Source organism: Suricata suricatta, chromosome 17, assembly GCF_006229205.1.
Source record: "Suricata suricatta isolate VVHF042 chromosome 17, meerkat_22Aug2017_6uvM2_HiC, whole genome shotgun sequence".
NCBI classification, from domain to species: Eukaryota; Metazoa; Chordata; class Mammalia; order Carnivora; family Herpestidae; genus Suricata; species Suricata suricatta.
This window is the reverse complement of record NC_043716.1, coordinates 10,738,549-10,764,555: the sequence shown is the minus strand read 5'-3', so window position 1 is coordinate 10,764,555 and position 26,007 is coordinate 10,738,549. Positions and strand designations below refer to the sequence as shown.

Genomic DNA, 26,007 nt, shown 5'->3' with positions numbered 1-26,007 from the left:
CGTACCCGGGCTACGAGGGCGGCGCGGGCACGCCCGCCGCCACCACGCGGGGCAGCAAGGGGCTGCCCTCCCAGCAGTCCCTACAGGGCAGGCCGGCCTTCTCGGGCTACGGCGTGCAGGACAGCAGCCCGTACCCCGGCCGCTACTCGGGTGAGGAGAGCCTGCAGGCCTGGGGGGCCCCCCAGCCACCGCCCCCCCAGCCGCAGCCCCTGCCAGGGGGGGTGGGCAAATATGACGACAGCTTGATGAAAAAGGCCGCGGTGCCCCCCGGCCGGCAGTACCCAGAGCAGGGCGCCCAGCTGCCCTTCCGGACTCACTCCCTGCACGTCCAGCAGCAGCTGCCGCAGCCCCAGCAGCCCCTGGCATACCCCAAACTCCAAAGGCAGAAGCTGCAGAACGACATGGCCTCACCTCTGCCCTTCCCCCAGGGCGGCCACTTCCCCCAGCACACGCAGTCCTTCCCTACCTCCTCCACCTACTCCTCCCCAGGCCAGGGCAGCCAGGGCGCCCACTCCTACAAGAGCTGCACCGCGCCGTCCGCCCAGCCCCACGACAGGCCGCTGACCGCCACCGCCGGCCTGGCCCCGGGGCAGCGGGTCCAGAACCTTCACGCCTACCAGTCTGGCCGCCTCAGCTACGACCAACAGAAGCAGCAGCAGCAGCAGCAGGCCCTTCAGAGCCGGCACCATGCCCAGGAGGCCCTCCACTACCAAAACCTCGCCAAGTACCAACACTACGGGCAGCAAGGCCCCGGCTACTGCCAGCCGGACGCGGCCGTCAGGACTCCGGAGCAGTACTACCAGACCTTCAGCCCCAGCTCCAGCCACTCGCCCGCCCGCTCTGTGGGCCGCTCCCCCTCCTACAGCTCCACCCCGTCGCCGCTGATGCCAAACCTGGAGAACTTTCCCTACAACCAGCAGCCGCTCAGCGCCGGGGCCTTTCCCGCCGGCATCGCCGACCACAGCCACTTCATGCCCCTGCTCAACCCCTCCCCGACTGACGCTGCCAGCACGGTGGACACCCAGGCGGGCAACTGCAAGCCGCTGCAGAAGGACAAGCTGCCTGAGAATCTGCTGTCGGATCTCAGCCTGCAGAGCCTCACGGCCCTGACCTCGCAGGTGGAGAACATCTCCAACACGGTCCAGCAGCTGCTGCTCTCCAAGGCGGCCGTGCCACAGAAGAAGGGCGTCAAGAACCTGGTTTCCAGGACCCCGGAACAGCACAAAAGCCAGCACTGCAGCCCCGAGGGCAGCGGCTACTCGGCCGAGCCGGCGGGCACGCCGCTGTCCGAGCCGCTGAGCAGCACGCCGCAGTCCACGCACGCCGAGCCGCCGGAGGCCGACTACCTGAGCGGCTCCGAGGATCCACTGGAGCGCAGCTTCCTCTACTGCAACCAGGCCCGGGGCAGCCCTGCCAGGGTCAACAGCAACTCGAAGGCCAAGCCCGAGTCCGTGTCGACCTGCTCCGTGACATCACCTGACGACATGTCCACCAAGTCCGACGACTCCTTCCAGAGTCTGCACAGCAGCCTGCCGCTGGACAGCTTCTCCAAGTTTGTGGCGGGCGAGCGGGATTGCCCGCGCCTGCTGCTCAGCGCCCTGGCCCAGGAAGACCTGGCGTCCGAGATCCTGGGGCTGCAGGAGGCTATCGGCGAAAAGGCCGACAAGGCCTGGCCCGAGGCGCCTGGCCTGGCCAAGGACGCCGGCAAGCCGCCCTTCTCGCTGGAGAACCACAGCGCCTGCCTGGACTCCGTGGCCAAGAATGTGTGGCCACGGCCAGGGGAGCCGGAGGCTCTGCCCGAGTCCTTGCAGCTGGACAAGGGCGGCAGCGCCAAGGACTTCAGCCCGGGGCTGTTTGAAGACCCTTCCGTGGGCTTTGCCACCCCCGACCCCAAGAAGACTGCCGGTCCCCTCTCCTTCAGCAGCAAGCCCACGCTGGGGGCTGCCGTGTCGGACCCTGCCGCTGCCGCAGCCTTTGACTGCTTCCCAGACACGACCACCGCGGGCTCCGCGGACAGCACCAACCCCTTTGTCTGGCCCGAGGAAAACCTGGGGGATGCCTGTCCCCGGTGGGGCCTGCACCCCAGTGAGCTCACCAAGGGCCTGGAGCCGGGCGGGAAGGCCTCAGATGGTGTGGGCAAGGAGAGCGCCCACGAGGCTTCGGCCTGCCCCGGCTTTCAGGAGGAGGAGCCCCCTGGGGAGAAGGCCTCGGGGCCTCGGGACTCTGAGCAGGAGGAGGTGGGCGGCGGGGTGAAGGAGGAGGTGGGCGGGCTGCTGCAGTGCCCCGAGGTGGGCAAGGCGGACAGGTGGCTGGAGGAGGGCCGGCACTGCTGCTCCGCGGCCGACTTCGGGGACCTCCCCCTGCTGCCGCCCACCGGGAGGAAAGACGACCTGGAAGCTGAGGAGGAGTACTCCTCCCTGTGTGAGCTCCTGGGCAGCCCCGAGCAGAGGCCCGGCCTGCAGGACCCGCTATCGCCCAAGGCCCCACTGATGTGCACCAAGGAGGAGGTGGAGGAGGTGCTGGACCCCAAGACCGGCTGGGGCTCCCCCTGCCACCTCTCAGGGGACTCTGTCATTTTGCTGGGCCCAACCGTGGGCGCTGAGTCAAAGGTCCAGAGCTGGTTTGAGTCCTCCCTGTCCCACATGAAGCCGGGTGAAGAAGGACCCGACGGGGTGCTGGCTCCGGGGGACCCGGCCACGCTGGCCCCGGATGCCTCCCTGGCCCAGAAGCCGAACAAGCCTGCTGTGCCCGAGGCGCCCATTGCTAAGAAAGAGCCTGTGCCACGCGGCAAAAGTTTACGGAGCCGGCGGGTGCACCGGGGGCTGCCCGAGGCCGAGGACTCCCCGTGCAGGGCACCCGTGCTGCCCAAGGACCTCCTGCTCCCCGAATCCTGCACAGGGCCCCCCCAGGGACAGATGGAAGGAGCAGGAGCCCCGGGTCGGGGGGCCTCAGAAGGGCTCCCCAGGATGTGTACACGCTCCTTCACGGCCCTGAGCGAGCCCCGCACACCTGGGCCCCCAGGCCTCACCACCACCCCCGCGCCCCCAGACAAACTGGGGGGCAAGCAGCGAGCCGCCTTCAAGTCTGGCAAGCGGGTGGGCAAGCCGTCACCTAAGGCGGCATCCAGCCCCAGCAACCCAGCCGCCTTGCCTGTGGCCTCCGACAGCAGCCCCATGGGCTCCAAGACCAAGGAAACAGACTCGCCCAGCACCCCGGGCAAGGACCAGCGCTCCATGATCCTGCGGTCCCGCACAAAAACCCAGGAAGCGTTCCACTCCAAGAGACGGCGGCCCTCCGAGAGTCGGCTCCCCAGCTGCCGCACCACCAAGAAGCTCCTCGCCAACAACCACCTGCCTGCCACGTTCAAGGTCACCGGCAGTCCCCAGAAGGAGGGCAGGGCCAGCCAGCGAGCAAGGGTCCCCAAGCCCGGGGCAGGAAGCAAGCTCTCTGACCGGCCCCTCCACGCACTCAAAAGGAAGTCAGCCTTCATGGCACCTGTCCCCACCAAGAAGCGGAACCTGGTTTTGCGCAGCGGCGGTGGGGGGGACGTGAAGGAGGAGGGAGCCGAGGACCCCTCCACCCTCTTCAAGAGGATGTCTTCCCCCAAGAAGGCCAAGCCTGCCAAGGGCAACGGGGAGCCCACCGTGAAGCCCCCGCCCCCCGAGACCCCAGACGCCTGCCTGAAGCTCGCCTCGAGGGCGGCCTTCCAGGGGGCCATGAAGACTAAGGTGCTGCCGCCCCGGAAAGGCCGGGGCCTGAAGCTGGAGGCCATCGTGCAGAAGATCACCTCGCCCAGCCTGAAGAAGTTTGCATGCAAAGCGCCAGGGGCCCCTCCCGGTAATCCTCTGAGCCCATCTCTCCCTGAGAAGGACCGAGGGCTCAAGAGTGCCGGGGGCAGCCCAGTTGGGGCAGGTGAAGGTCTCTTAAATGTGGGCACCGGGCAGAAGCTCCCGGCAGCTCCGGGGGCCGAGCCATTATGCAGAAATCCGACCAACAGATCCTTAAAAGGCAAACTCCTGAACAGTAAGAAACTGTCCTCTACTGACTGTTTCAAAACTGAGGCCTTCACGTCCCCGGAGGCCCTGCTGCCCGGGGGGACTGCCTTGGCGCCTAAGAAGAGAAGCCGGAAAGGCAGGGCCGGAGCCCTTGGACTCCCCAAAGGGCCCTTGGAGAAGCGGCCCCACCTCGGCCCGGCTCTGCTCCTGACTCCCCGAGACAGGGCCAGTGGCACTCAGGGGGGCGGTGAGGACAGTTCTGGCGGGGGAGGCAAGAAGCCAAAGACGGAGGAGCTGGGCCTGGCCTCCCAGTCCCCTGAGGGCCGGCCCTGCCAGCCCCAGACAAGGGCGCAGAAGCAGCCGGGCCCTGCCAACTACAGTACCTATTCCAAGCGAAAGCGCCTCACTCGGGGCCGGGCCAAGAACACCGCCTCCTCACCCTGTAAGGGGCGTGCCAAGCGGCGGCGACAGCAGCAGGTGCTGCCCCTGGATCCCGCCGAGCCTGAAATCCGCCTCAAGTACATTTCCTCCTGCAAGCGGCTTCGAGCAGACAGCCGCACCCCGGCCTTCTCGCCCTTTGTGCGGGTGGAGAAGCGAGACGCATTCACCACCATATGCACTGTTGTCAACTCCCCGGGGGAGGAGCCCAAGCCCCACAGGAAGCCTTCCTCCTCTGCCTCCTCTTCCTCATCCTCCTGCTCGTTCTCCTTGGATGCGACCGGGGCCTCCCTGGCCACGCTCCCTGGAGGCTCCGTCCTGCAGCCTCGACCCTCCCTGCCCCTGTCCTCCACCATGCATCTGGGGCCCGTGGTTTCCAAGGCCCTGAGTACCTCTTGCCTTGTTTGCTGCCTCTGCCAAAACCCGGCCAACTTCAAGGACCTCGGGGACCTCTGCGGGCCCTACTACCCCGAACACTGCCTCCCGAAGAAGAAGCCAAAACTCAAGGAGAAGGTGCGGCCGGAGGGCGCCTGTGAGGAGGCCTTGCCGCCCCTCGAGAGAACACTCAAAGACCTCGAATGTGCGGCTACCGCCGCCCCTGGTAAAGCCCCGAGGCCCGACGGCCCGGCCGACCCCGCCAAGCAGGGCTCGCTGCGCACCAGCGCCCGGGGCCTGTCGCGGCGGCTGCAGAGCTGTTACTGCTGCGACGGTCGTGGGGACGGCGGGGGCGAGGAGGCAGCCCAGGCTGACAAGAGCCGCAAGCACGAGTGCAGCAAGGAGCCGCCGGCAGAGCCTGGCGGGGACACCCAGGAGCACTGGGTGCACGAGGCCTGCGCGGTGTGGACGGGCGGGGTCTACCTGGTAGCCGGGAAGCTCTTTGGGCTGCAGGAGGCCATGAAGGTGGCCGTGGACATGGTAAGAGGCCCGCCCAGGTGCGGTGGGGAAGCCCGGGGCCCACAGCCCAGGCAGGCAGGCAGGCTCCGGGAAGGGCCCTCATCCTTCCAGTGCCAAGATTTGGGCCAAACACACCCACGATCACAAATTCACATGTGGGGAGTTTGGGGGTGGAGTCGAGGCCAGGCAGGACACGCTCGCCCACTCCTGTCCCGGACTTCCCGCTTCGGCGCCCCCCATACATGCACCAGTCCACCTGGCCCCATCTTGTGCCATCAGCTGACATGCCAAGACCCCCAAACACAGGCGGCCTCCCAGAATCGAGCCTCTGGGCGGCTTAAAAAAGCAGATGCCCCCCTTCCAGTACAGGCGTCCTTGGCTTCTGACCTAGGGGTCGGGCTGAGGGAAAGAGCCTCTCAATGGGTGGTTGGAATGTATCCCCTCGAGCAGGGTGATCTGGGAACCCCTCATGAATGGTCCCAAAATGCTCCTTGAGGAACGCCAGTCACGGAGGCCCGTGAGCAAGAACTCAGGCTGGCTCTTTGGTTCAGATCCCAGAACCGCTCCTCATGCACTGTGTGACTCTGGGCGCGGGGCTCAGCCCCTCTGTGCCTCCGGGTCCACGGCTCTGACGAGGGCAGAGCGGTTCCGCTGCAGAGGGGCCGTGGGGCCCGAATGAGTGGGTTCAGGCCCACGACGCTGTGAGAGCCGCGCCTGCCCGAATGCTCCCTGATCGTCCTCTGCTAGGACTAGTGAGAGCGGCCGGACCACGTCACACTGGCCTTTATGCCTCGGGTCCAGCTACTGGGAGACCTTGCCCTTCACGCCCCCTTCTGAGGGCTGCAGGCGGCCGAGTGAGCAGACAGCCGGGCAGCATCTTGGGGTCCCCTCAGTCTGTCTGGTGGTACTCAGCGGAATGAACCTGGGATGTGGTGGTCGGGGCCTGTGCTCTTGCCCTCATTCTCCCCCCACCAGGGCCCACCCCCTCCCACTGCCTTCGGCACCCCTGCCCCCCAGGACCAGGCTGTGCCTGAGGGCCTCAGCCTCCCCGTGTTTCCTGTACCAGACCTTCCGCAGCCCTGGGGCAGAGTCAGAGACCTCTCCCAGGGCCTCCAGCCTGACCGAGGAAACCCCAGTTCCCAGCAGGACACCTGCAACTTTCCGTGTCTCCCTCTCTCCCTGTCTCCCTCTCCCACTCTCTGTCTCTTGCGCACTCTCTTTCTTTCACTGGCTCCTGGCTTCTTCCCAACCAGCCTAAAATAGGCTCAAGTCTCTCCCATCATTAAAAAGTAATACCCTCAGATCGCCAACTCCCTCCTCCAGCGTGCACACCCCACCAGCCCCCACATCCAGGGCCTCCCTGCCTCCCCGGCTCTGGCCTGGCTGTGCTGCTTCTCTGACCTGGGGCCCGATCCGGTCTTTTCCACGTCACCTGCACTCATCGTGGTGGCTTAAGCAGCCCCCAGCCTGTTCTGGGGGCTCTGGTCTCACCTCACAGACCTGCATGAAAGTCCTGTTGGACCGACGAGGAAGCTGGGCTCAGAGTGGCGCCATGCCCTCCTGGTACCACGCAGCTGCTGAGGGCTGGAGCTGGAAGTTGGCCCGGTCCGCCCATCTCTGCCTGCTGTGCCCTAGGCCAAAAATGGTGTGGTGGCCTCCTGCCACCGGGGGTGTCCCTGGGAGGGTCAGGAGGGGGCTGCGGTGAGGACGCAAGCTAGCACACTCCCTTGGAGAGACACAGACTCGGGTTCAAATCTCAGCTCCGGTCAGGGCCGGTTCTCTGCCGCCAGCAAGTCACTGGCCTCTGTGAGTCTCAGGAGGCCCAGCACTGCTGGCAGGGCTGCGGCGTTGCAGGGCTGGGTGGGGGTCTTCCCTCCCAGCATGCAGTCAGGGCCCTGCACCTCAGGGCTCCGGGCCCCGGCACACCTGTCAGCGCCTTGGCCTCACTTCTACTCTCTGGGGGACAGAACTTCCATGTGGGCCCTCTTCTCTGACCCCTCCCAGGAACCCCCACACAGCCTGCTGCCCCTGACCCCTACCATGCCCGTCCCCTGGGACCTTGGTTTCTCTGTCTGCTCAAAGTGTGCCCCTCGCCCAAAACTGCCGTGGACCCTATTTCCTATCCAGGCAAGGCAGCCATGGGAGGCCGAGAACATGGGCATACGCCTCTGACTGAGGGTAGCTGGTGGACATCGGCTCAGGCCCCAGTTTTGGCGAGCCTCTCCACCAACCTGGGGTCCTTTGTCAGGTTCACAAGCCCTGCGGGGGGAGCAGAGGGTCAGAGCCCGGGGGCGAGGGTCGCGAGGGCCCAAGGCCTTTGTCCCTTAATTTCTTCGTGTCCGCAGTGCCACTCAAGAGTTGTCAGGGGGAGCTCGGTGCAGGCGGGGTGGCGAGGCTGCTCTTCTGCCTGTTACCCTTTAGCCAACAAAACACCCGAGGGCGCCGCGCTGGTCTGGGACCCCAGTCCTGCCTTATTCCGTCTTTGTGGGCCAGAAACTGAGGGAATTTGGGGCCCCGCAATCCCAGGAAGTCTCAGCCTTGACCACAAGGAAACTGCGCCTCTAAAGGCATTGTATGAAAACCTGATGTTCCAGAATATGCCCAGCCCCCCTCCCCGCACCTGCCCACTCCCAGCTTGACGCCTGAGGGAGCACTCCCAGGCATTTTCCCAGGGAAGGTGGGAGAAGGCTCCCATTCCTGGTCTCCCCACCTTTGATGGAGGTGGAGTCTCTTTTAGTCCTGGAACCTGGCGTGGAGCCCACCCCTGGCGCGAGCAGTATGGGGGGTGATGGTCAGCCTGTGCTCCAGCCGGGCAGCTGGGCTCAAAGCCCGGCTCAGCTACGTACGAACCGTGTGCCCTCAGGCAGTTTACTCAGCCTCTCTGAGCTCTCATTGGTAAGCTGGGTAGAATCATAATAACATGAGGTTATGGGGAGGCTGCTTCTAGGCGCACAGGGCACATCATAAGCTGTTGTTCCCTGTTGGTGGCTTAGCTCTGGGGCGTGGGCCCGCCCTCCTGTATCTACTCCCCAACCCAGACTGCAAGGCCTCTGGTTTTGCTTCGCCTCCTTGGCATTGCCCAGCTGTCCTGGCCCTGTCCCTGTTCAGACAACTGGGCTGGGTGTGGGGCAGAGCAGGCTGGCCGCTGGGCTGCCCGGCATGAGACTTGCATCCCCTCAGCACCTCAGGACCGGCCGCGTCCTCTCCTCTACGGATCTAGTGAGGGTGAATGGCCCATCGAAGGGCTGGACGGTTTCTTTCTGGGTAGAAAACAGAGCTTATTGCCTTCACTTGCACCTGGAGTGGAAGCCTCAGCCTCACCGTCTGGAAAGTGGGGTTCCTGAAAGTTTCCTGGCTGGAGGGCTGTTGGGAGGAACCAGGGGTGAGGACTCACCCGCGCCCACAGAAACCCGCTCAGAGCCGGCTGGTAGCCACAGCCGTAGGGGGACTGGCCTCGTGAGTTCTTGTCATCTGCTGGGCACACGGCATCTCTTGTTTGATCTTCACAACCGTCCTGTAACGGAGGCTCTGTGCCCACTGCGCAGACAGGGCATGGAGAGCTTGAGTTAGCGGCAGAGGTCACGCAGGGCAGAATGGCAGAGCTGGGATTTGAACCCAGGTCTGTGTGATGCCAACACCCTGATATTTATCCATGAGGGTAGACATTTCCCAGCCCCAAGGGGGTCCCCTAGTCCAAGGGACCAGCCCGGAATTCTGCCACAGAAGCGGCTCTGGGGGCACTTGCGCCCCATACTGACCCTCCCTCCCACCGATGTCCGGGGAGCATTTCGGGGGGAAAGGAGGTGGGGTCCGTGAGGGGCCTCAGCCACACACTCACCTGTCCCCCCTTTCTCCTCACCAGACCTGTTCCAGCTGCCAAGAAGCCGGGGCCACCATCGGGTGCTGTCACAAAGGATGCACCCACACCTACCATTACCCGTGTGCCAGCGATGCAGGTAAGAGCCAGTCCAAGGGGACAGGAAGGCCCTGGAGGCCCGCCTGAGCAGCCAGGGGGGACCCTGGGCACCACTGCTTCTTGAACCCTGCCCCATTTGAGCCCTTGGCTTCCCTCCTGTCCTGCCCCAGCAATTCTTTATTTTCTCAGTTCTCCCTCTCCTGGGACTCATGATGGATCATGCTAAGGCCACAGAGGTGAACCAGTCCCCAGCCACCCCAACTTGAGGGATGCCCAGAGACATTCTTTACAGGATGCAGGGCTGGCTCAGGACCTATCCGTGCTTAGGAGTGCCAGGGGCTGGGGAGGGTCTCGGGCCTCAGAGAGCCAGGGGTACATGGGTCGGGGCCTTTGAAGGCTGAATAGGAGTTCACTGAGTAAAGAAAAGATGGGGGGTACAGACTTCAACGAACACCAGATGAGGTAGAAGGAGATGGAGCTCAAAACACTCCTATTGCAGGGCACCTGGCTGGCTCAGTCAGTAGAGCATAGGACCCTTGATCTTGGGGTTGTGAGTTCTAACCCCATGATGGGTAGGGAGCCTACTTTAAAAAAAAATTGGCTACAGGCAATAGTTGTAGGTTTTCAGCAGGACACCGGGGTGTGGAGGCCGGATCGGGCTTCGCCTGCAGCCTCCTCCACCTCCTTCTGTCCTCTTCCACATTCATCTGTTGCATGCGCATTCACGAGCACCCGCTGAGGGCAGACACACAGAATGGCGGACCGCATGGGCCGGGGAGATCCAGGAGTCCCAACCCTCATGGGGCAGGCAGGCAGGCGGACCCAGGCTCACAGATAGTCCCGACTTCATCCAAAGAAAGAGACTGCCTATGGCGGAGCTATAGTCACCAAGAGGCAGCTCTGGCCTGGATTCAAACCCCCGTGGCCTCACCGCACGGATTCGGGCGGGTTGGAGGACGCCTCTGCAGATGGGCTCCCTGTCTGTAAAATAGAGATTAGGATCATCTCTTCTTGCTGCAGCTGTTTGGAGCAGCGAGCGAAGTCGTGAACGCCGCCCAGGAGTGCAGCTCCCATCCTGTTTGGGGCCAGCCCCCAGGACGGTGGCCGCCTCCCCCTGCTCTCCGTGCCCCCTACATCCCACCCCCCACCTCTAGCCTGGAACCTGAGTGAAGTTATCAGTGACCTTGGCTCCTGGATGACAGAGCAGAGATACCTCCCAGCAGGCCCTCCCACTGCTTGGGGACCTCCCCTCCCCACCTGAATTCCTGCTGGGTCTGCCGTGGGCTGAGGGGGCCACTCCCTGCGCCCCCACCTGCCCGCCTGGCCCCGGGCCAGCAGCAGCCCCAGCTGAGCCACCCCCGGGGGCACCCGCAGGACTGAGTGTTGACAGTTCCTTGGCAAGCGCAGAGCTGCCAGCACCGTGCAGGGCAGGGGCCGGCTGCAGCTGGAGGTGGGGCTTCTCGATGATTCCACGGCCCCACTCTGGGCAGCAGGAACCAGTTTGTAGTGTGGACCCAGCCACTTAACCAGACCCACGGCCTTACCCCGAGTTGCACTCCTACAGCGATGAATTCAGCACCACTGGGCGCCAGGCCCCGTGCAGGGCTTCCAGACAGGCTGCCGTCCCCGTGGCCACACAGCAGGACAGACCAGAATGCGACTACTTTGCCTGTCTTGCTCCTCATCCGGTGCTCTCTCTCCCACCCCAGTACCGTTCAACCTCCTGGGGGCTCCCGTTTGAGTGAGACAGACAGGAAAGTCATGATCCCTGCCCAAAGTCATGGCAAACAGAAAGGGCGAAGAGTGCGTCCCTTGGGACAGATTCGTCCAGTCTGAGCTGGGAGTGGGGGGTAGGGAGGTGGAATCCAGGAGGACTTCTAGGAGAAGGTGACACTGGAGCTAGGTCCCACAAGTCAAGGGAGGTGCACAGCAGCCGGTTAGTGGTGCCAGCTGGACACAGTACACATCCGTATGAAATGAAATCTCAAAGGATTTCCCGATGAGAGGGGTCTCTGTAGGGCCCCAGAGATTGCCACAGGAAGGGGGCCAGGAGGCTGGGCAGGTGAGACGTGGGCCCAGCCAGGGCCAACGGGGGCCAGAGGTTGTCCCGGTGGGAGATGAGACTTGCCGATGCAGACGGAGACTGCATGCACAGACTTCATGGGCACTGAATGCACAGGCCTTAGGGTGAGGGGCCAGGGGGGTGTGGAGCCTGCCGCCCAGCTTCCCCAGCTTGGAGGGGGCAGGTCTGAGGCAGGACAGGGGTGTGCCCTCCCGGGCCCAGCTTCCTGGCTTAAGTGCCAGTCCCTCGTGATTTGTGCCAAGGGTGTGGTCAGCCAGCCGCCTCCTCGCCACTCAGCCACTCACTCGGGTGGCTATGGTCTGGCCAGCTCCTCCCTGCCCCGAGGGGCCTCTCGTGCCCCAGCAGGCCAGCCTCAGCGCCACACAGGTGACCAAACCGAGTCCCCCAGCCCGCCCGGATTCGCAGGATGGATTCCTCTTCTGCCTGAGAAGAGCAACAGGGCCACATTGCAAAGGATCCTGGGGGCGGGGGGGTGGCTGGAGCCCTCTAGCAGTCGGTCTGTCCGCCACCACCACCACCGGGGGCTGCTTCCCTCGGGACAGGTTGCATTTGAGGCATCAGCAGACATACAAGGGGAGTTGTCCCAGCGGGGGCTCGGGACGGAGCTTCACAGCTTCGCTGGCCATCAGCCCAAGGGGCCAACAGAGAGGAGGAGAGGACAGTGTGGGGGCGTGGGCACCACCACTTAGCAGCGGGCTGAGGAGGGGGAGTGGAGCCCCGGGCACGGCAGGAGCAACGCCAGAGAAGCTGGGAGAACAAGCGAGCCTCGGGGCAGCAGGGTGGGTGGGCCCTGGCATCTCTGCCCAGGCAGGGGGGTGGGACACAAAGGAACTGCGGGAGGAGGCTGGGGAGGCCGTCCAGCTCTTGACAGACAGGAGCCCCGGGCCCTTGTTGGCATCTTGCACCTAGCTGACCCCTGGGTCTGCCAAGCAGGGGTCCATGGGGTGCTCCAGATGTCTGGGTCATCAGGGCTGCTCCCTATCTGCCCTGGCCCACTAACCCTGTCCCTTCAACCCCATTAAGGAGCACCTTGATGGGGCTAAGTGACTCAGAATCGCTGGCAGAAGCCAGCCCGCCATGGATCTGTCTGAGCCTTTCCACACTCAGGTGCCAGAGCTGCTTTGTCAGTGGGGTCCCCGGTTCCCCAGGTGCAGCCACCAGGAGAGGCAGCAGGGATTGAGGACCTAGTTCTTTCCTGAGGTTCCCCACCACATGCCCAGGGTGGATGCTGGGGGCTGCTGCGCGCTGGTTTGGGAAGTGGCGACCTCCTGCCCTTCACTTCCAGAGACCCAGGGACCGGAGGGCCTGAAGCGGGATGTGGGGCAGGGATGACCCCACATGCACGGGCCTGGGGCTTTAGCTCAGTGCTCTTTGGACGGTGTGAGCTCAGCCCTGGCTCAGCATAGGGAAGAGGAAAAACTGAAGATGGGCCCCAGCCGCCGGCCCTGAAGTTCACAGACCTCACGGGCAGCTTTCAGTCTGAAGCTCCACAGCGCTGGCGGCGGTTGGTCAGAGAAACAAGGGGAGACAGCCACAGGCCTGGAGCCTTCCCAACCCTATTCTCAGGCCTGCAGATCTGCCCTCGCCTCCCCGCCCTGCCGACCAGCCACCACGCTGTTGTGATGCCACGGCACAGAGCCCCAGCGTGAGCAGGAGGAATGTGCTGGAAGGAGAGGACTTGCTTGGCCAGCTCTGGCCTCCGGCTATTTATGGGTTTGGGGTTTGTTCAGAACAATGGCCAGTGGGGTAGGGGTGGGGGTGAGCCCAGAAGGGGACTAGGCTGTGGCGATTGGGACTCCTAGGGGAGAAGCCAGGGCCTCCCAAGGTGGCATCAGGCAGTGGAGTGGACGTGGCTGAGATACCCATGTACCCCTCGGCATGAGGGACTGGCCATGCCCAGCGACCTCTCTGTTCCCCCAGGGTGGGCAGTGCCGAGGGCACTCAAATGCCTGCTGGGATTCACCCAGACCAGACCCAAGACCTCAGTCTGGTCTTCCCCTTGCCCCCAGACTCAAGTCTGCCTCCCCCTCAAGGCCCCCACAGGGACAAGCCCATATCCTGAGTGCCTGCTCCGAGCCACACATGTTCAGGTGGCTTGCCAGCAAGTAAGTAATATATAGACCAGTAGGAGGAAGTGACAAGTGTCGCCAAGTGAAATGAGTCAGGGGCCGGGGAGAAAGACAGGCCTAGGGGGTCTGCTATAGGTAGGGAGTCAGAGAAGGCCTCCGGGGTTACAAGCAGGCCCTCCCATGCGGGGAGAACAGAAAACATATAGGCCCGTGGGGCTGGAGGCAGATGGAGGCCAGCTCAGCCATAATGATGTTGAGACCGGGGAGGATTCCAAGCATGGTCTGCTTTACTTTTTGCAAAGAAGCCCTGTAGCCTAGGGTCTCATGGGCGCTGGGTTCCCCCCACCCCCCACCCCACGCCTGGCCCCTGGGAGACTCCTGCAGCCATCCTAACTGCCCACACTTCTCTTTGGTGGCAGGTTGCATATTCATCGAAGAGAACTTTTCTTTGAAGTGTCCCAAACATAAGGTAGGTGACCACAAGCCTTCTCTGGAAGGAGTCCGGGCTGGAGGGGGGCCCCTTCCCTCTCTCCACCCTCTGCGCTGTGGGACCCTCAGCAGGGCCCAGCTGCCACCTGCCTGCCTCCAAAACTGTATTATTCTTGGTTTATCCGCAGCCTTTGGGGCAGGTTGGCACACGCTGGTCAGAAAGACCGCCTTCTAACAAGACAGTTCCTTAAGGAGGGAGACATCCCACGTGGGGGACAGGAAGGGCAGACGGGTATGGGACAATGGGCACGGAGGTGAAGGCGAAGGCGGCAGGGTGCAAGGAGAGAGAAGTTAAGGCCTAAGGGGAGGCCCAGCGGCCTCCCTTGGAGACGCGACGCCGGCACCTGAGGGGCGGGCAGGGGCGGAGCCTCACGCGGGGGCGGGGTCATGCCGGGAGGGGCGGGGCTGGGAGGAATTCGCTCCTAGCCCTTGCCCCCACCAGCAGTAACGGGCGCTCTGACCTCTCTTCTCCTGCAGAGGCTGCCGTTGTAATCCACCCCGATGGTGGGAGAAGCCGCCGAAGCCCGCCTGCCCGCCCGCCCGCCGCCGAAGGAGAGGAGCCGCCTGCGCAGCCCCCGGGCCTTTGAGCTGCTCCCAGCGCGGGTCCAGAGCCGATCCTTGATCCGGATTCCGGATCTTGGATCTGGCCCATAGGGCTGAAACTTGCGGTCCCGGGTTGGGAAGAAAACACGTTCCGGAGCCCCCAGCTTCCGGAACAGGACGACACTAGGCGGTTCGCCCACACCCCCCGGGCCAGGCTTGGAGAGAGGGAACCCTTGGAGCGGCCAGACTCCTTAGGGAACCTAGGTTCCGGCGGGGATTGGAGACCCCTTTGGCCTGGGGACACGCTTCTCCCCTGGTAGTTCCATGACGATGTGGCCACATTCCACGTGGGTGCTGCCACCACCGCAGTTGGTGGTGGCTTGCAGCTGGGCTCCCTGGGGGTGGGAGTGGGGGTCCACCGGGCCTAGGAAGTGGCCAGGGGCGGCTCCAGGCTCGAGGTGAGGCGGGGGGTGGGGTGGGGAGGGAGCCGAATCCTTTCCGAGGGGACTAGGCCGGCGGGGGAGGAGCCCGGAGGTTTTGGAAGGAACCTTTCGAATTGTGTCCTAGAGCCCTTCCCACCACCCAGCCTTGGCCAAAATTTTCCTGCAGTTTGGGCAGAGCCGGGGGAGTCCAGGACCCATGCTCAGGGGATGCGGGCTCCCCGGGTGTGGGCAGGACTGGGGCACCCCTTTGGCTTCTGTTCATCCCCTTTCCAGCCCTCTGCCCCACCCCTGGAGCGCAACCTGGGAACGGAAAGGAAAGAGTGGTGACAGAGCATACCTCTGGCGAATGAGTGATCGTCCGTCTGCACGACCACCCGTCTCCAGGGACAGCAGCGCCCACTCGGCACGGGAGCAGAGACAGCGCTAGATTCGTGTACAAACCTGTGTACCCCTCTATATATATGTTACATAGAATGTATATATGTTGGGAACATGCTCGCTTCTCCCGTGTGTCGCCGCCGCCGTGCTCCTGCGTCCCTCAGCACGGGGCCCTTGCCGGGAAGGGGGCTATCTCGATGTCCCCCTTCCCCACGCAGCCACCACCGGCCCAAGCCAGTCCCTGCCAGTCCGTCCGCCTGTCCGTCTGTGTCCTCAGCTCTGTCCACGCTTCGATAGGCCTGACGCAGCCCCCAGACTGGGGCCGCCCTAGCAACTTCCTGTACATATGACTGTAAAATGGTAAACGTGTGTATTATATCTGGCCTCGTTATATAGTGTATATATATGTATACATATACATATATATAATATATATGAAGACTGTAAATGTTAAGACGACTAGTGTTCTTATTAGTATATTGCTTCACACTGAAGATTGTGTGTATCGAGCTGTTTCTAAAAGATGTTTATTTTCCTTAAGAGTAAAAAACAGTCATTGCATTCAGAAAAAAAAAGTCAATAAAGATACAACGATTGTTTTGGAAGTCTGCAGCCCGTGGATTCTAACCAGATTCCGCTGGGAGAGGGGGCCAGGCTTTAGGTGGGGGATGGGAACCGAGAGGAAGGCTCAGTGGGGCACAAATGGATGACCCATCAAGGATTCTGTTTCTGCAGGTTTGGCTGGGAGGGCACCTGCCCGCCCACCCACAATCCATGCGGCCCGGGCCTGGGGTTGCAGATATGGTTGGCAAGACTCCCCCAAGTGAGAGACTGAGACATGGGGATAGGGTGGGGGAGGTGAGTCGCACACCCCAAACAGGGACACCTGTCTGTAGTGCCTTTCACAGTAGATCCTTAAAGACACGGAGATCTCTCATGTCACCCCGAGAGCTGACAGGGGTAGAAGCAAGGAAGCGGGAGGGGTCCTCAGACCAAAACAGCTCTTAAGGATTAAGGGTTGATACAGTCCGAGATGTGGCCCATAAATTGCTGGAATCTAGGTCACCTGGAGGTCACACCGACAGGTCTCCCACATCAAAGGGGAAACTGGTCCCTTATGGCAGCGTGGGAAACCTCTGCCTGGGTCCTGGCGGGGAGGAGGGGGACACCCAAAGGACTCCCTCTGAGTGACTATTCTCTCAGCCAAAGCATACACCTTCCGCCTCAGAAAAACAAAACCCAGATTATAAATAATTTCATTTTTTATTCTCTGTACAAAACTTCTCACCTATGAAAATAAAGTTTGCAAAAGACAAAGTAACACTTGAGCCTCAGAGGCCGGGAGGCTGGTGCGCCCGAGCTACACTATCTACAAGTCTCTCCAGAAAGGAGAGAGGCGCCTTGGAGCAGGGCCCCCTTGCTGGCTGGGAAAGCCAAGTCGGCCCCCCTCAGCTCAGTGAAATGTGCCCCTCTCTGAGACGAGAGGGAAAAGCCACCAGGTGCCTGCCTGCAGAGCCAAGAGGGGACATCTGCCACCCAGGCCCCTGCAACTCCCCGATCGGCCACCAGAGGTCAGCACCATGCTGGTCACCGCTGCTCGGTTTGGGCGCAGTAGGGGTGGTGGGATCTTGCCCTCTTCGGCCTCCCAAGATCAAGAGGCAGCAAGAGCCCAGTGCCTCCCATCCCCCCAAGAGCCAGTGCAGTTCGTGGGTGGGCCGTGTGGACAGGGGGTCTCCGGCGCTGCCTTTGGCCGTCGAGGCTCCGGCCTGGCACACAGGCCGAAGGATACCGGGGCGCTGGGGCCCCCGTCAGGGATCTAGCTGGAGGTGACCGTGGTCCCACCGCCCAGGCGCATGAGCATCTGCTGGCAGTCATGTAGCAGGCGGTGATCGCCGAGCTTCTCCAGCGTGCGCGCCGCCTCGGCCAGCATGCCCACACGCTGCCCCGGCGCCGACAGGAAGCCCGGCGGCAGGTAGCAGGAGGCCAGCAACAAGGCTTCGGCATGCTCCCTCCACGTGGGCCGGGGCTCCAGCTCTGCCACCGCGGCTGCCGCGCCTGCGCACACCGCACACGTGTCAGGGGCGGAGCTGCGTCCGAGCCGGGCTCCGGACCTGGCCACGACCCCAGGGGCTGCTCTCCTCGAGCGCCTCAGGGCGCCCAAGGGGAACCACAGACCCCTCCCTGGGGCCTGTCCTGTACCACTGACTCAGACAGGCATGCACATCAGGCAAGCCCCACAAAGCCCCCTGGTCTCTGCCTCTCTGGCGCAGTCTCCCTCAGCATCCAGCACCCGCCCCCTGCCAGGGCAGCGCCCCTCACCTTTGCCACACGGGCCTGTCCTCCTTCTCAGGCTACGGTCCAGGAGCTGGTGTGTCCGCGTGGGGCTGGCCCCTGCCATGAGCCGGGCCGTGGCCTCATGGAGGAACACCTGGGCAGGAGGCCGGGAGAGTCGGGGTTCAGGCCAAGCCCCGCTCTCCCCTCTCCTGCTGCTTCGCGCACCCCATGGGCACTCACCCTCCGCATGGCGGGCCGGAAGCTCTGTGCCAGACGCCGCAGGCCGCTCAGGTCCCGCTGGAAGCCGCGCAGTTCGAGGGCAGAGGCCTGGGCCCCAGTCCCTGGGCCCTGCGAAGCCTGGGTGGGTGCAGGCGGCTGCTGCCGCCGCCACAGGCTAGTTCGTGCCACAAGGAGCAAGTCACACAGGAGCAGCTGCATGGCCTGGGGGTGGTGGGCAAGGCAGGGGTCACGGGAGGGGCTCTGGCCCTCGGAGGGGGAGGGTGGGGGCCCGCGGTGCCAGGGGCCGGCTCCGGGCTGCACTGCCGAGGCACTGCACCCGCCTCACTCACGTGCAATGCAACAGCAATGCACCGCGGGGCCGCCCGCCTCTCCAGGCCCCCACACCTGCCTCCTGCCACAGGGGCAGCTTCCAACGAGGGCTCTGCCAGACCACTCACCCCACCCTTCCTCCTGCAGGTGGGGAAACTGAGGGCGGGTGGCCGCTCTCCCCGGGGCCCAGGCCTCAGCCAGAAAAGCAAGGATAGCCGGGCCTCCAGTCCTGTGCTGCTGGGCTAACCCCATCTTCTGCAACCCAAGGAAGAACGTCCAGAGAGTGGAGAGGCGGTGACTGCCCCCCAGATCTGCCAGTTCCCTGGCACCAACCCTCACCTTGTCAATGGGGCTGCCAGCTGATGTGGTGGCCAGGCTGTCCTGCAGGTACCCGCTGGCCTTCTCACAGATGGCCAGGTTGGCCGGACCAGACTCTGCCTTCCCGCGGCCCAGGAGGGCCCGGACAGCCTTGAAGGAGTGCAGAGCTGCCCTGGGCAGGGGTCTCCTGTTGGGGCCAGGGCAGAGGACTGACGGTCAGGCCAGGCCCAGGCCCTCACTAAGCTCCCCACTGCCCCAGTTCTGGCTTCATGGGGAAGAAACAGCGGCAGCGACCCCAATGGCATGGAATGAAGGCTGTGGGGAGCAGCAGGGGCTGGGGGGCTGGGAGATTCAGGCCTGGACTCACTCAGACTCCTGGAGGGCACGGGGTAGGTGTTCCACCAGTGGGTATAGCCGCTCGGCTGCCTCCTCATCGCGCCGCAGCCAGTGGGTCACCACGGCTGTCAGCGAGGCCCACCACTTGGCCACGGGGTCTGTGCCTGTAAGAGAGCAGGAGTGTGTGTGCGGGGGAGGCTCCCTGAAAATCAGCAATGCCGCAAACGAGGCTGGGCTGGGAGTCACGGGGCAGGGGCCTGAGGGCTCACCGGCCGCGGTGGCCATGCTGGAGCCGATGGAGAAGCTGCACGCTGGGGCCCCGGCAGCATCAGAACAGCTGTTGAGCAGCTGCAGGTACCCAAGGGCATCTGAGAATTCCCTGCATCAGAAGAGAGGACTGGCAGTCGGCACAGGTGGCAGGGGGTCCCAGGAAGGCCCCAGCCTCCTCGCCGCCCGCCAGAGCACAGCCTGATGTCCCAGCTCTACTGTGCGGCCATCTCTCCCCGCTGGGGTGGAAACAGACCCAGAAAGGAACCAAGATGCACCTGGGGCCAGCAAACAGCAGCCCAGCTCTGGCCACCCAGACAGGGCCCTGGACAGAGCCCCTTCCGTGCACACCGTGGAGGGCGCCTGCCTGCAAGGGAGCATAGGGACCCTCACCTGTCCCCATCAGCCGATCCGGGGCTGGGACTGGGCTGAACCACACAATTCAGTGCTCGCTCCAAGAGATGTTCGCGGAAGAGCCGAGTCACCTGGGCCAAGGGGTCCACTGTGGGGAGGAGTGGGTGAGCGGGGGGGGAGCAAGGGCCCCCACATCCACCTCTCCCCACCAAGGGCTCTTTCCTGGGCGTGCAGGTGGGACAGATCAAAGTTGGTGGATAAACCCCCCACCCCTCTCCTTGGAGAGGATAACCCGCCTTGGCCAGTGTAATCTATGTAATAATGCGCCTTCCTCAGCTGTTCCCTTCTGTCCCTTCTCCTTACTGCACAAAGGTCTCACGTGGGATCACCCCCCAAATCAACCACTTGCCCCCAAATCCCTGTCTCCCTTTTTGCTCCTGAAGAACCCCCACTGAGACAGGCCCAGTCCTCCAGTTCCTGCAGCCTCCACAGCAATGACAGGCGGGGGGCGGGGCGGGGGAGGCGGCATCACAGGCATGGCGGACAAAGGATGAGGACAGGGGATGGGCACAGGAGTGAGACAGCACCTGGGTTGCTGGCCAGGCTGTACAGGCTCTCCCTCGGGGCACCGCACACGGCCCAGTCCCCATCCACGAAGAAACGGTGGCCCACCGGGTGGCACAGCCACTGCATGGCGGGGGGCACTGAGCCACTCTGGGCCAGGCAGGCCTGGCGGGCGCTACTCAGGAAGAAGCGCTGCGGGGGGAAGGGGAGCTGGGCTGTCACACCGGACCCAGACAGGACTCAAACCCAGATCTCGGCCCTGCTCCCGTGCAGCCCCCTGGTCAGAGCCGCAGACAGGGCCCCCAGCACTATCCCCACCAGCCCACCACCCACTCACTGTCAGAAAATGCAAGGCCCTCGGGAGACTGGTCTTGACCCTCAGTGCAGCAGCCACATAGATCTCAGCCAGTGTGGCCAGCGACATGGCATCGCCCGCACATTCTGCCAGGTTCAGGGCACTCAGTGCCAGGTTGGTGGCAGTGAAGTGCCCACCCGTGTACTTCCCTGAAAAACGGGCAGGACATGAGGCAGGGGTGCGGTGCTGGGGCAGTAGGAGCCCCTCAGGCCCGGCACCCCACCCTTCATACCCATGGTGTGCAGCTGGTGCAGCTTGTGATAGGCGAGCGCTGCATCTCGGGCGCTGGTGCGGGCGTCCGCCTGCAGAGCACAGTCCCTCTGCAGGCCCCCCGCGCAGCCGGCCAGCCAGCGGCCCACCCACAGGCGCTGCAGCAGGTGGCGGAGCACGTTCCAGAGCAGGCTACAGGCCAGGTCCAGGTGGGAGGTGGGCAGTGGTCGGCCCAGCGCCCGCAGGGCCTGCCACAGCTGCTGGGCAGCCTGGGCAAAGTCGCCCTGGGGGTGAAGGTTTGCCAGGTGAGAAAAGGGGTGTCAGGGAGTCTGAGCACATGCTACCCCTCTGCCCCTCCTGCCTCCTTCCACCCTGGGCTCTCCACCACGACCCTAGTGTCCCCCGCTCAGTGGGAGTCTGAAGTCTAGACAGGAGTGGGGAGGATGGGGCCCAACTCACCATGACAGGGAAGGGAAGAGGAGTGGCAGGTAATGCTCTCCCAGGTGCTGCCCAAGTCTCAGCCCCGCCCTGTGCCCCCCACCCCCAGACCAGCCCCTTACCCGGGCGAGGTCCAGGTCCGCCTGCTTGCGATGCCTCCAGAAGTGCACGGCAGGGCCTGAGTGGGGCCGTGTGACTGGCTCGCCATAGACGAAGAGGAGCACCAAGGACACCAGCACCAGCAGCCCATTGGTCAGCCAGACCAGTGGGGGCAGCAGCCACGGGGCCCAGCCAGGGCTGTCTGGGGGCAGACAGAGGGTGGGGGACACAGCTCCCTGGAAATCCAGAGCCCCAGCCCCACGGGCCTAGGGCCTATACCCTGGAGTCTCCCTTCCCACCTCTCCCCAAGATACCCACGCCGGCCTGTCCTACCTCTGCCCTCAGTGCCCAGCATGCTGCGCCCAGGACCGTGGTAGGTGCCACTGGCATCTGAGGGGCTGGGGAGACCCCGGCTGCCCAGCAGGGAGGTCAAGGGGTTGCAGGAGAGACAGAGGAAGACCAGCGTGCACAGGGCTAGACGGGAACGGTCCAGCATGCCCCGGCTGTGAGGTGACAGCTGTTCTGACTTCACCTGGGGGAGGGGGGAAGGTCAGCGAGGGTAGAGGGGGAGTGGCCCAGAGAGGATGGGAGAGGGAAGGAGGGATCAGCACTCCACCCAGCCTTACTGTGGGACCCCACACAGCTATAGGCCTCAGTTTTTCTGTCTGTAAAACGGGAGGTGGGATATGTTAGGGGCCTCTTCCTGACCTAGTCTGAGGGCACAGATGTTTGCAAGGGGAGACAGGCAATGGCAGGACCCAACCTGGCTGTCCTCAAAGACTGGGCTGTCGGGCTCCGAGTCACTGCCACTGCCACCACTGCCACTACTCCTGCCGCCCAGGGACAAGGGGCTGCTCTGAGAGGGCGAGCCGGCGTCCGAAGGCGGTGGGCTCAGTGTGTCCAGCACCTCGAGCTTCACGCCCTCCATGGGCACGTCTGTGCTGCCTCCACTGGCACAGGCCGACACCAGGTCCTTCAGAGATTCTGCAGGCCAGAATGGAGCATGGCTGGGCGTGAAGGCTGGGATACCCACTCCGAGTCAGCTTAGAGCCCTGTGCAGAGGGCAACGAGGAGGCGGCCCAGCTCTTGAAGGCCAAGTTGGCATCAAAGGAGGGTCTAAGGGCCTTTGTAGGGTTAGAGCTTAAGGGGTAGACAGGGGCGGGGGGAGGTGGGCAGAGCCAAAAAAGGTTGAGGTCAGGACTCACTGCTTTTGTGGGCAGCCGTGCGCAGACTCAGATTCTCCTGCTTGAGCTTCTGGTTGCTCTGTTGCAGGAAGCGGATGTAATCGATAGCCTTGCGCAAGACAGCAGACTTATTCAGCTGCAGGGGGTAGGAGAGAGACCGCACAAGGGGCTGCTCAGGCCTGGCAAGTGGGGACCTGAGCGAGGTGGGTGGCGCTGCTTTACAACACCACTGCCTCAGGACCTTTGCACTTGCTGTTCCTTCTCCTAGTAGAACCTAACTCCCAGGACGGGCATAAGGATGAACATGCAAAATGCACATGACAGTGTTTGGCTAACTGCTATTATTATTATTAGCGTTTTCATGCCTCACTCCCTCACTTCAGGTCTTTGCTTATGTAACATCACCTTTGTGAGGTGGTTCAGCTGTGGAACTCTCACCATCCTTCTTCCTGCTTTATTTTCCTCCACACCACGTATTCCCATCTGGCGTGCTCTAATGCTTACTTATCCTGTTTCTTGTCACCCTCCGCTCCCCCCCCATAGCGTCTGTTCCTAGACAGCAGGGTTTTTGTCATATGTCACTGCCATATCCCCAGTACCTAGATTAGCCCCTGGCAAACAGGGGAGCCTCCAGGAAGTGCAGCTGAAGGAATGGCACTGGCCAGGTCCAAGGAGGCTAAAGCCCATGGCCCAGGCTCAGTCCCAATCCTTCTCTTTCTTCCAGTCACCTCCTTCCCCAGGGTCACCCCCGAGAGCTCCTCTGAAAACCGCTGCCCGTACCTTCGCCTCAGTGCCCACCACCAGGTCCTTGAGCTCGACGATTTTGTCGTTAATGGAGGAGCGGTAGCGTTTCTCAATCGCATTGTGGGCTGTGCGCTTCTCGCCACGGCTCTGGGCTGAGCCCGGCGCCTTGCCGCCGGCTGCCAGCCGGTTGATGGGCAGCTTCTCGGCGTCCACAACCAGCGGCACTGTGGTCAGGATGGTTCCTCCACTCACCAGGGTCTAAAGGGCCAGGTACGGATCACCAGCTGGGCATGCACATGTGCAGACTCCTTGACCTCCTGCTCCACCCATGCCACCCACCTGCAAGGACCCTGCCTGCACAGCCGTGCCAGGGGCCAGGGAGCTGATACCCGCCGCCTTCACGGTGGCTGCCACGTCTGTTTTCATGGTCGTCAGGACCAGAGAGTCCGCCTTGATGAAGTGGGGCTGCAGCAGGACCTGGGGGAGGGGTGGTGTCTCAGCCAAGAGCCGGCAGTCCAGACAAGGGGCTGCCACCTCCCCGACACCTGGCCAGCCCTCCTCACCGGGACCTGTTGGATCTGCGAGCTCACAGTGGTTGTCCCAGGGGCAGCTGTGGGGGTGGCCGTGGCTGTCAACAGCTGCTGGGAGGCCGCATTCTGGACCTGGGTGTGCAAGGAGACGGGCGGGACCCCTGGCAGGGAAGCCAGTGGCAGGCCAGGCAGCGGCTGCAGGGTGTTCCCTGGAGGGGTCCCTGTAGAGATAAAGGCTGGGGCTGTGGGCACAGGCTGCCCTAAGCCACTTTCAACCTACCTTTCAGGGCCCTATCACCCTATGGCCTTGGAGACGTCATCACCCGTTGGAGCCTATTTCCTATGGGACAACCCATGCCCACGGGTCTAACGCAAATCTACTAGCTTTCCTGCCAGGTGTTTGTCTCTGGCAGGGCAGCATGGATGTGGACACCCCCACGAGAGTGGGAGGCAGTGCGCCACCCAACAGCAGCAAGAGCACAAGTACTGCTAGCAACAGGATGTCAGAGGCCCGAACTCTAAAGTCTGCCAATTGTTCTGCTAAGACGGCAGCAGACCTTCCTGTCCATGCTCCTGCTGTCCCCTCCCCCACACGTCCCCTTACCTGTGGAGAAGCCTCCAGTGGGGCTGGGATAGCCCAACACGGGGGCAGAGCTGAACTGCGGTGGGGCCGGGGCCGGAAAGCTCTGGGGCAAGAGGGACCCCGGCAGGGGCTGTGGGGCTGGGGGCTGCAGGATAGTCAGCGGCAATGGCTCCTCCTTGATACCAGACCCAGGAGAGAAGGCAGGTACAGATGGGTACATGTTCAGTGAGGTGGGTGCAGGCTGGGGAGGGGACAAAGGGGGAGGTGTCGCCTTGGGTCCCCCCAGGAAGCCTTCGAGTGGGGAGCTCATGGTGGCAGGAGATGGGGACAGGCTGCCCGGGGAGCTGGCATCAGGACTGGCAGGGTCTGTGCCCTCGGCCCCACCGCCGGCATAGGGTGGGTCGAACAGGCCCGGGAAGTCGTTGTCTTGGTTGTTGATGAGCTGAAGCATGTCTGGAGAAAGAAGAGGCTGTGTGAGTGGCAGTAGGGCAGGGGCCAGCCCCCTACAGGGCATCAGACGCTTCATGCCTCCTGTCCACATAGCTGTGAGTGTGGGGCAATGATGCAGAAACAGAAAGCCACCCACATGAGCCTGTGCTCCCAGACACACAGCCATTGCCTGGGCACCTGTGACACCTGGAGCAATGCCTGGTACTTCGTGCATCTCAAACCGCCTTGCGGGGTCAGAGCCCAAAAGGGCCCCGGTTCCCTTGCCCCACACCTACGCTGAGGCAGCACTGGGGTTCAGGCCCAGGACTGCGGGCTTCAGAGCTGCCATCACCAACCCATTCCTCCGTGGGGCAGACGGAGGCCTGGGGCTGGGCCAGCTGCCGGCCACGTGTGTGCCAACCAGTGTGTCCCTTCGTGTTCTGGGCACAAGCCCAGACCAACTCTGCAGCCAAGCAGCCTCGGGACCAGGCCACTGGAGGGTTCAGTTTCCCCCCATGAAAGCAAATGCTCTGTCCTGACTCCTTCCTCCTCGCACAGACTGGGACACACTCCCGGCCGCTTGCCTGGGGCCTCTCCCCCAGCTGGCGGGCTACGAACTGCCTGGCTGTGTTGGCCGGGGCTCTCCAGCCCAGCAGGGCAGCCACCCACTGGGTGAAAGTGCGCTGCAGGACCCCCATGGGCCCCCAGGGCCCCTCAGTCTTCTGGTGCAGGGGGACAACAAAAACCATGAGGCCCCTCAGGGCGGGGCAGGAAGCCGGCTCACAGTGGGACTCATTGCTGCCTGCCACCTCCGCACCCATGGGTGCCCTGGCAGGGAAGTTCCTGCGGGAGGGGACCTCCCATGGAAACACTCCAGGGCCCACGGGGGTCCATGCACGTGGGCAACGCACACAGTGCTTTCACTTGCAGGGCGTTCCATCCCTCACCCCGGCCCCAATGAGCCCCTCTGACAAATGGGGAAACTGAGGCCCTGAAAGAGAAACTGAATCCAGGACTGGGATCCCGGATTTGGCTCACGGGCTTGGGGGGGTGGTAGCGCTGGAGATGGGACAGGATGCCTCCTCCCTGGAGGCCGTGGGAAAGCCACCCTCTCTCTCCGAATGCCAGGGTAGCGGTAACTAATGGGGGGTGGGGTGGCCCACCAACTCCAGTGAGAGCCGGGAACTGCTCTCCACCCCCGCAGAAACTGGCTCTTCCTAGTGGGAGTTCCACGGCCACTGCACACACACGCCCCCCTCTGAGGAAACCAGGGGTGGCGACCCCGCAGCGCAGGTGAAGGCTCTGTGATAAAGGGGTGGGGGGGGTCCTCCAAAAAATACCTTCGAACGTGCAATCCATGGCTCCTTGGCCCGCGCCCGCCGCCCCTTCGGGGCACCCCGGCAGCTGGCCTGCCGGTCTCCGCGCCGCCGCGCAGACTTCACCTGTCAGGGCTTCGCCACGCTTTAAAGCCCGCCGAGCGCCCCGCCCCCGTACCCGCCCCGCCCCGGCGGCCCCGCCCCCCCGG

General features: G+C 63.6%; 2 protein-coding genes across 3 annotated transcripts in view; one reads left to right on the top strand and one right to left on the bottom strand.

The window, feature by feature from the left end:
• The window catches only part of RAI1 (retinoic acid induced 1), a 55,952-nt gene extending 40,099 nt beyond the window's left edge, over positions 1–15,853 (top strand). Inside the window, exons 2-5 of the mRNA XM_029928884.1 lie at positions 1–5,348; positions 9,190–9,283; positions 13,815–13,864; positions 14,362–15,853. Coding sequence (XP_029784744.1) covers positions 1–5,348; positions 9,190–9,283; positions 13,815–13,864; positions 14,362–14,376 — 5,507 coding nt within the window. The 3' untranslated portion in view covers positions 14,377–15,853. The remainder of the gene's footprint in view (positions 5,349–9,189; positions 9,284–13,814; positions 13,865–14,361) is intronic.
• Positions 15,854–16,492: 639 nt separating this feature from the next.
• The window catches only part of SREBF1 (sterol regulatory element binding transcription factor 1), a 21,213-nt gene continuing 11,698 nt past the window's right edge, over positions 16,493–26,007 (bottom strand). Inside the window, exons 2-20 of one of the 2 annotated variants that reach the window (XM_029929341.1) lie at positions 25,823–25,924; positions 24,075–24,506; positions 23,504–23,691; positions 23,280–23,417; positions 22,977–23,198; positions 22,218–22,332; positions 21,776–21,996; positions 21,346–21,544; positions 21,036–21,214; positions 20,498–20,759; positions 20,248–20,414; positions 19,934–20,102; positions 19,386–19,494; positions 18,995–19,104; positions 18,757–18,889; positions 18,411–18,576; positions 17,763–17,963; positions 17,568–17,676; positions 16,493–17,303 (exon numbers count right to left, since the gene is read on the bottom strand). In XM_029929341.1, the coding sequence (XP_029785201.1) occupies positions 17,065–17,303; positions 17,568–17,676; positions 17,763–17,963; positions 18,411–18,576; positions 18,757–18,889; positions 18,995–19,104; positions 19,386–19,494; positions 19,934–20,102; positions 20,248–20,414; positions 20,498–20,759; positions 21,036–21,214; positions 21,346–21,544; positions 21,776–21,996; positions 22,218–22,332; positions 22,977–23,198; positions 23,280–23,417; positions 23,504–23,691; positions 24,075–24,506; positions 25,823–25,924 (3,461 nt within the window). In that variant the 3' untranslated portion in view covers positions 16,493–17,064. The remainder of the gene's footprint in view (positions 17,304–17,567; positions 17,677–17,762; positions 17,964–18,410; positions 18,577–18,756; positions 18,890–18,994; positions 19,105–19,385; positions 19,495–19,933; positions 20,103–20,247; positions 20,415–20,497; positions 20,760–21,035; positions 21,215–21,345; positions 21,545–21,775; positions 21,997–22,217; positions 22,333–22,976; positions 23,199–23,279; positions 23,418–23,503; positions 23,692–24,074; positions 24,507–25,822; positions 25,925–26,007) is intronic. The other variant, XM_029929340.1, reaches the window with a different exon arrangement.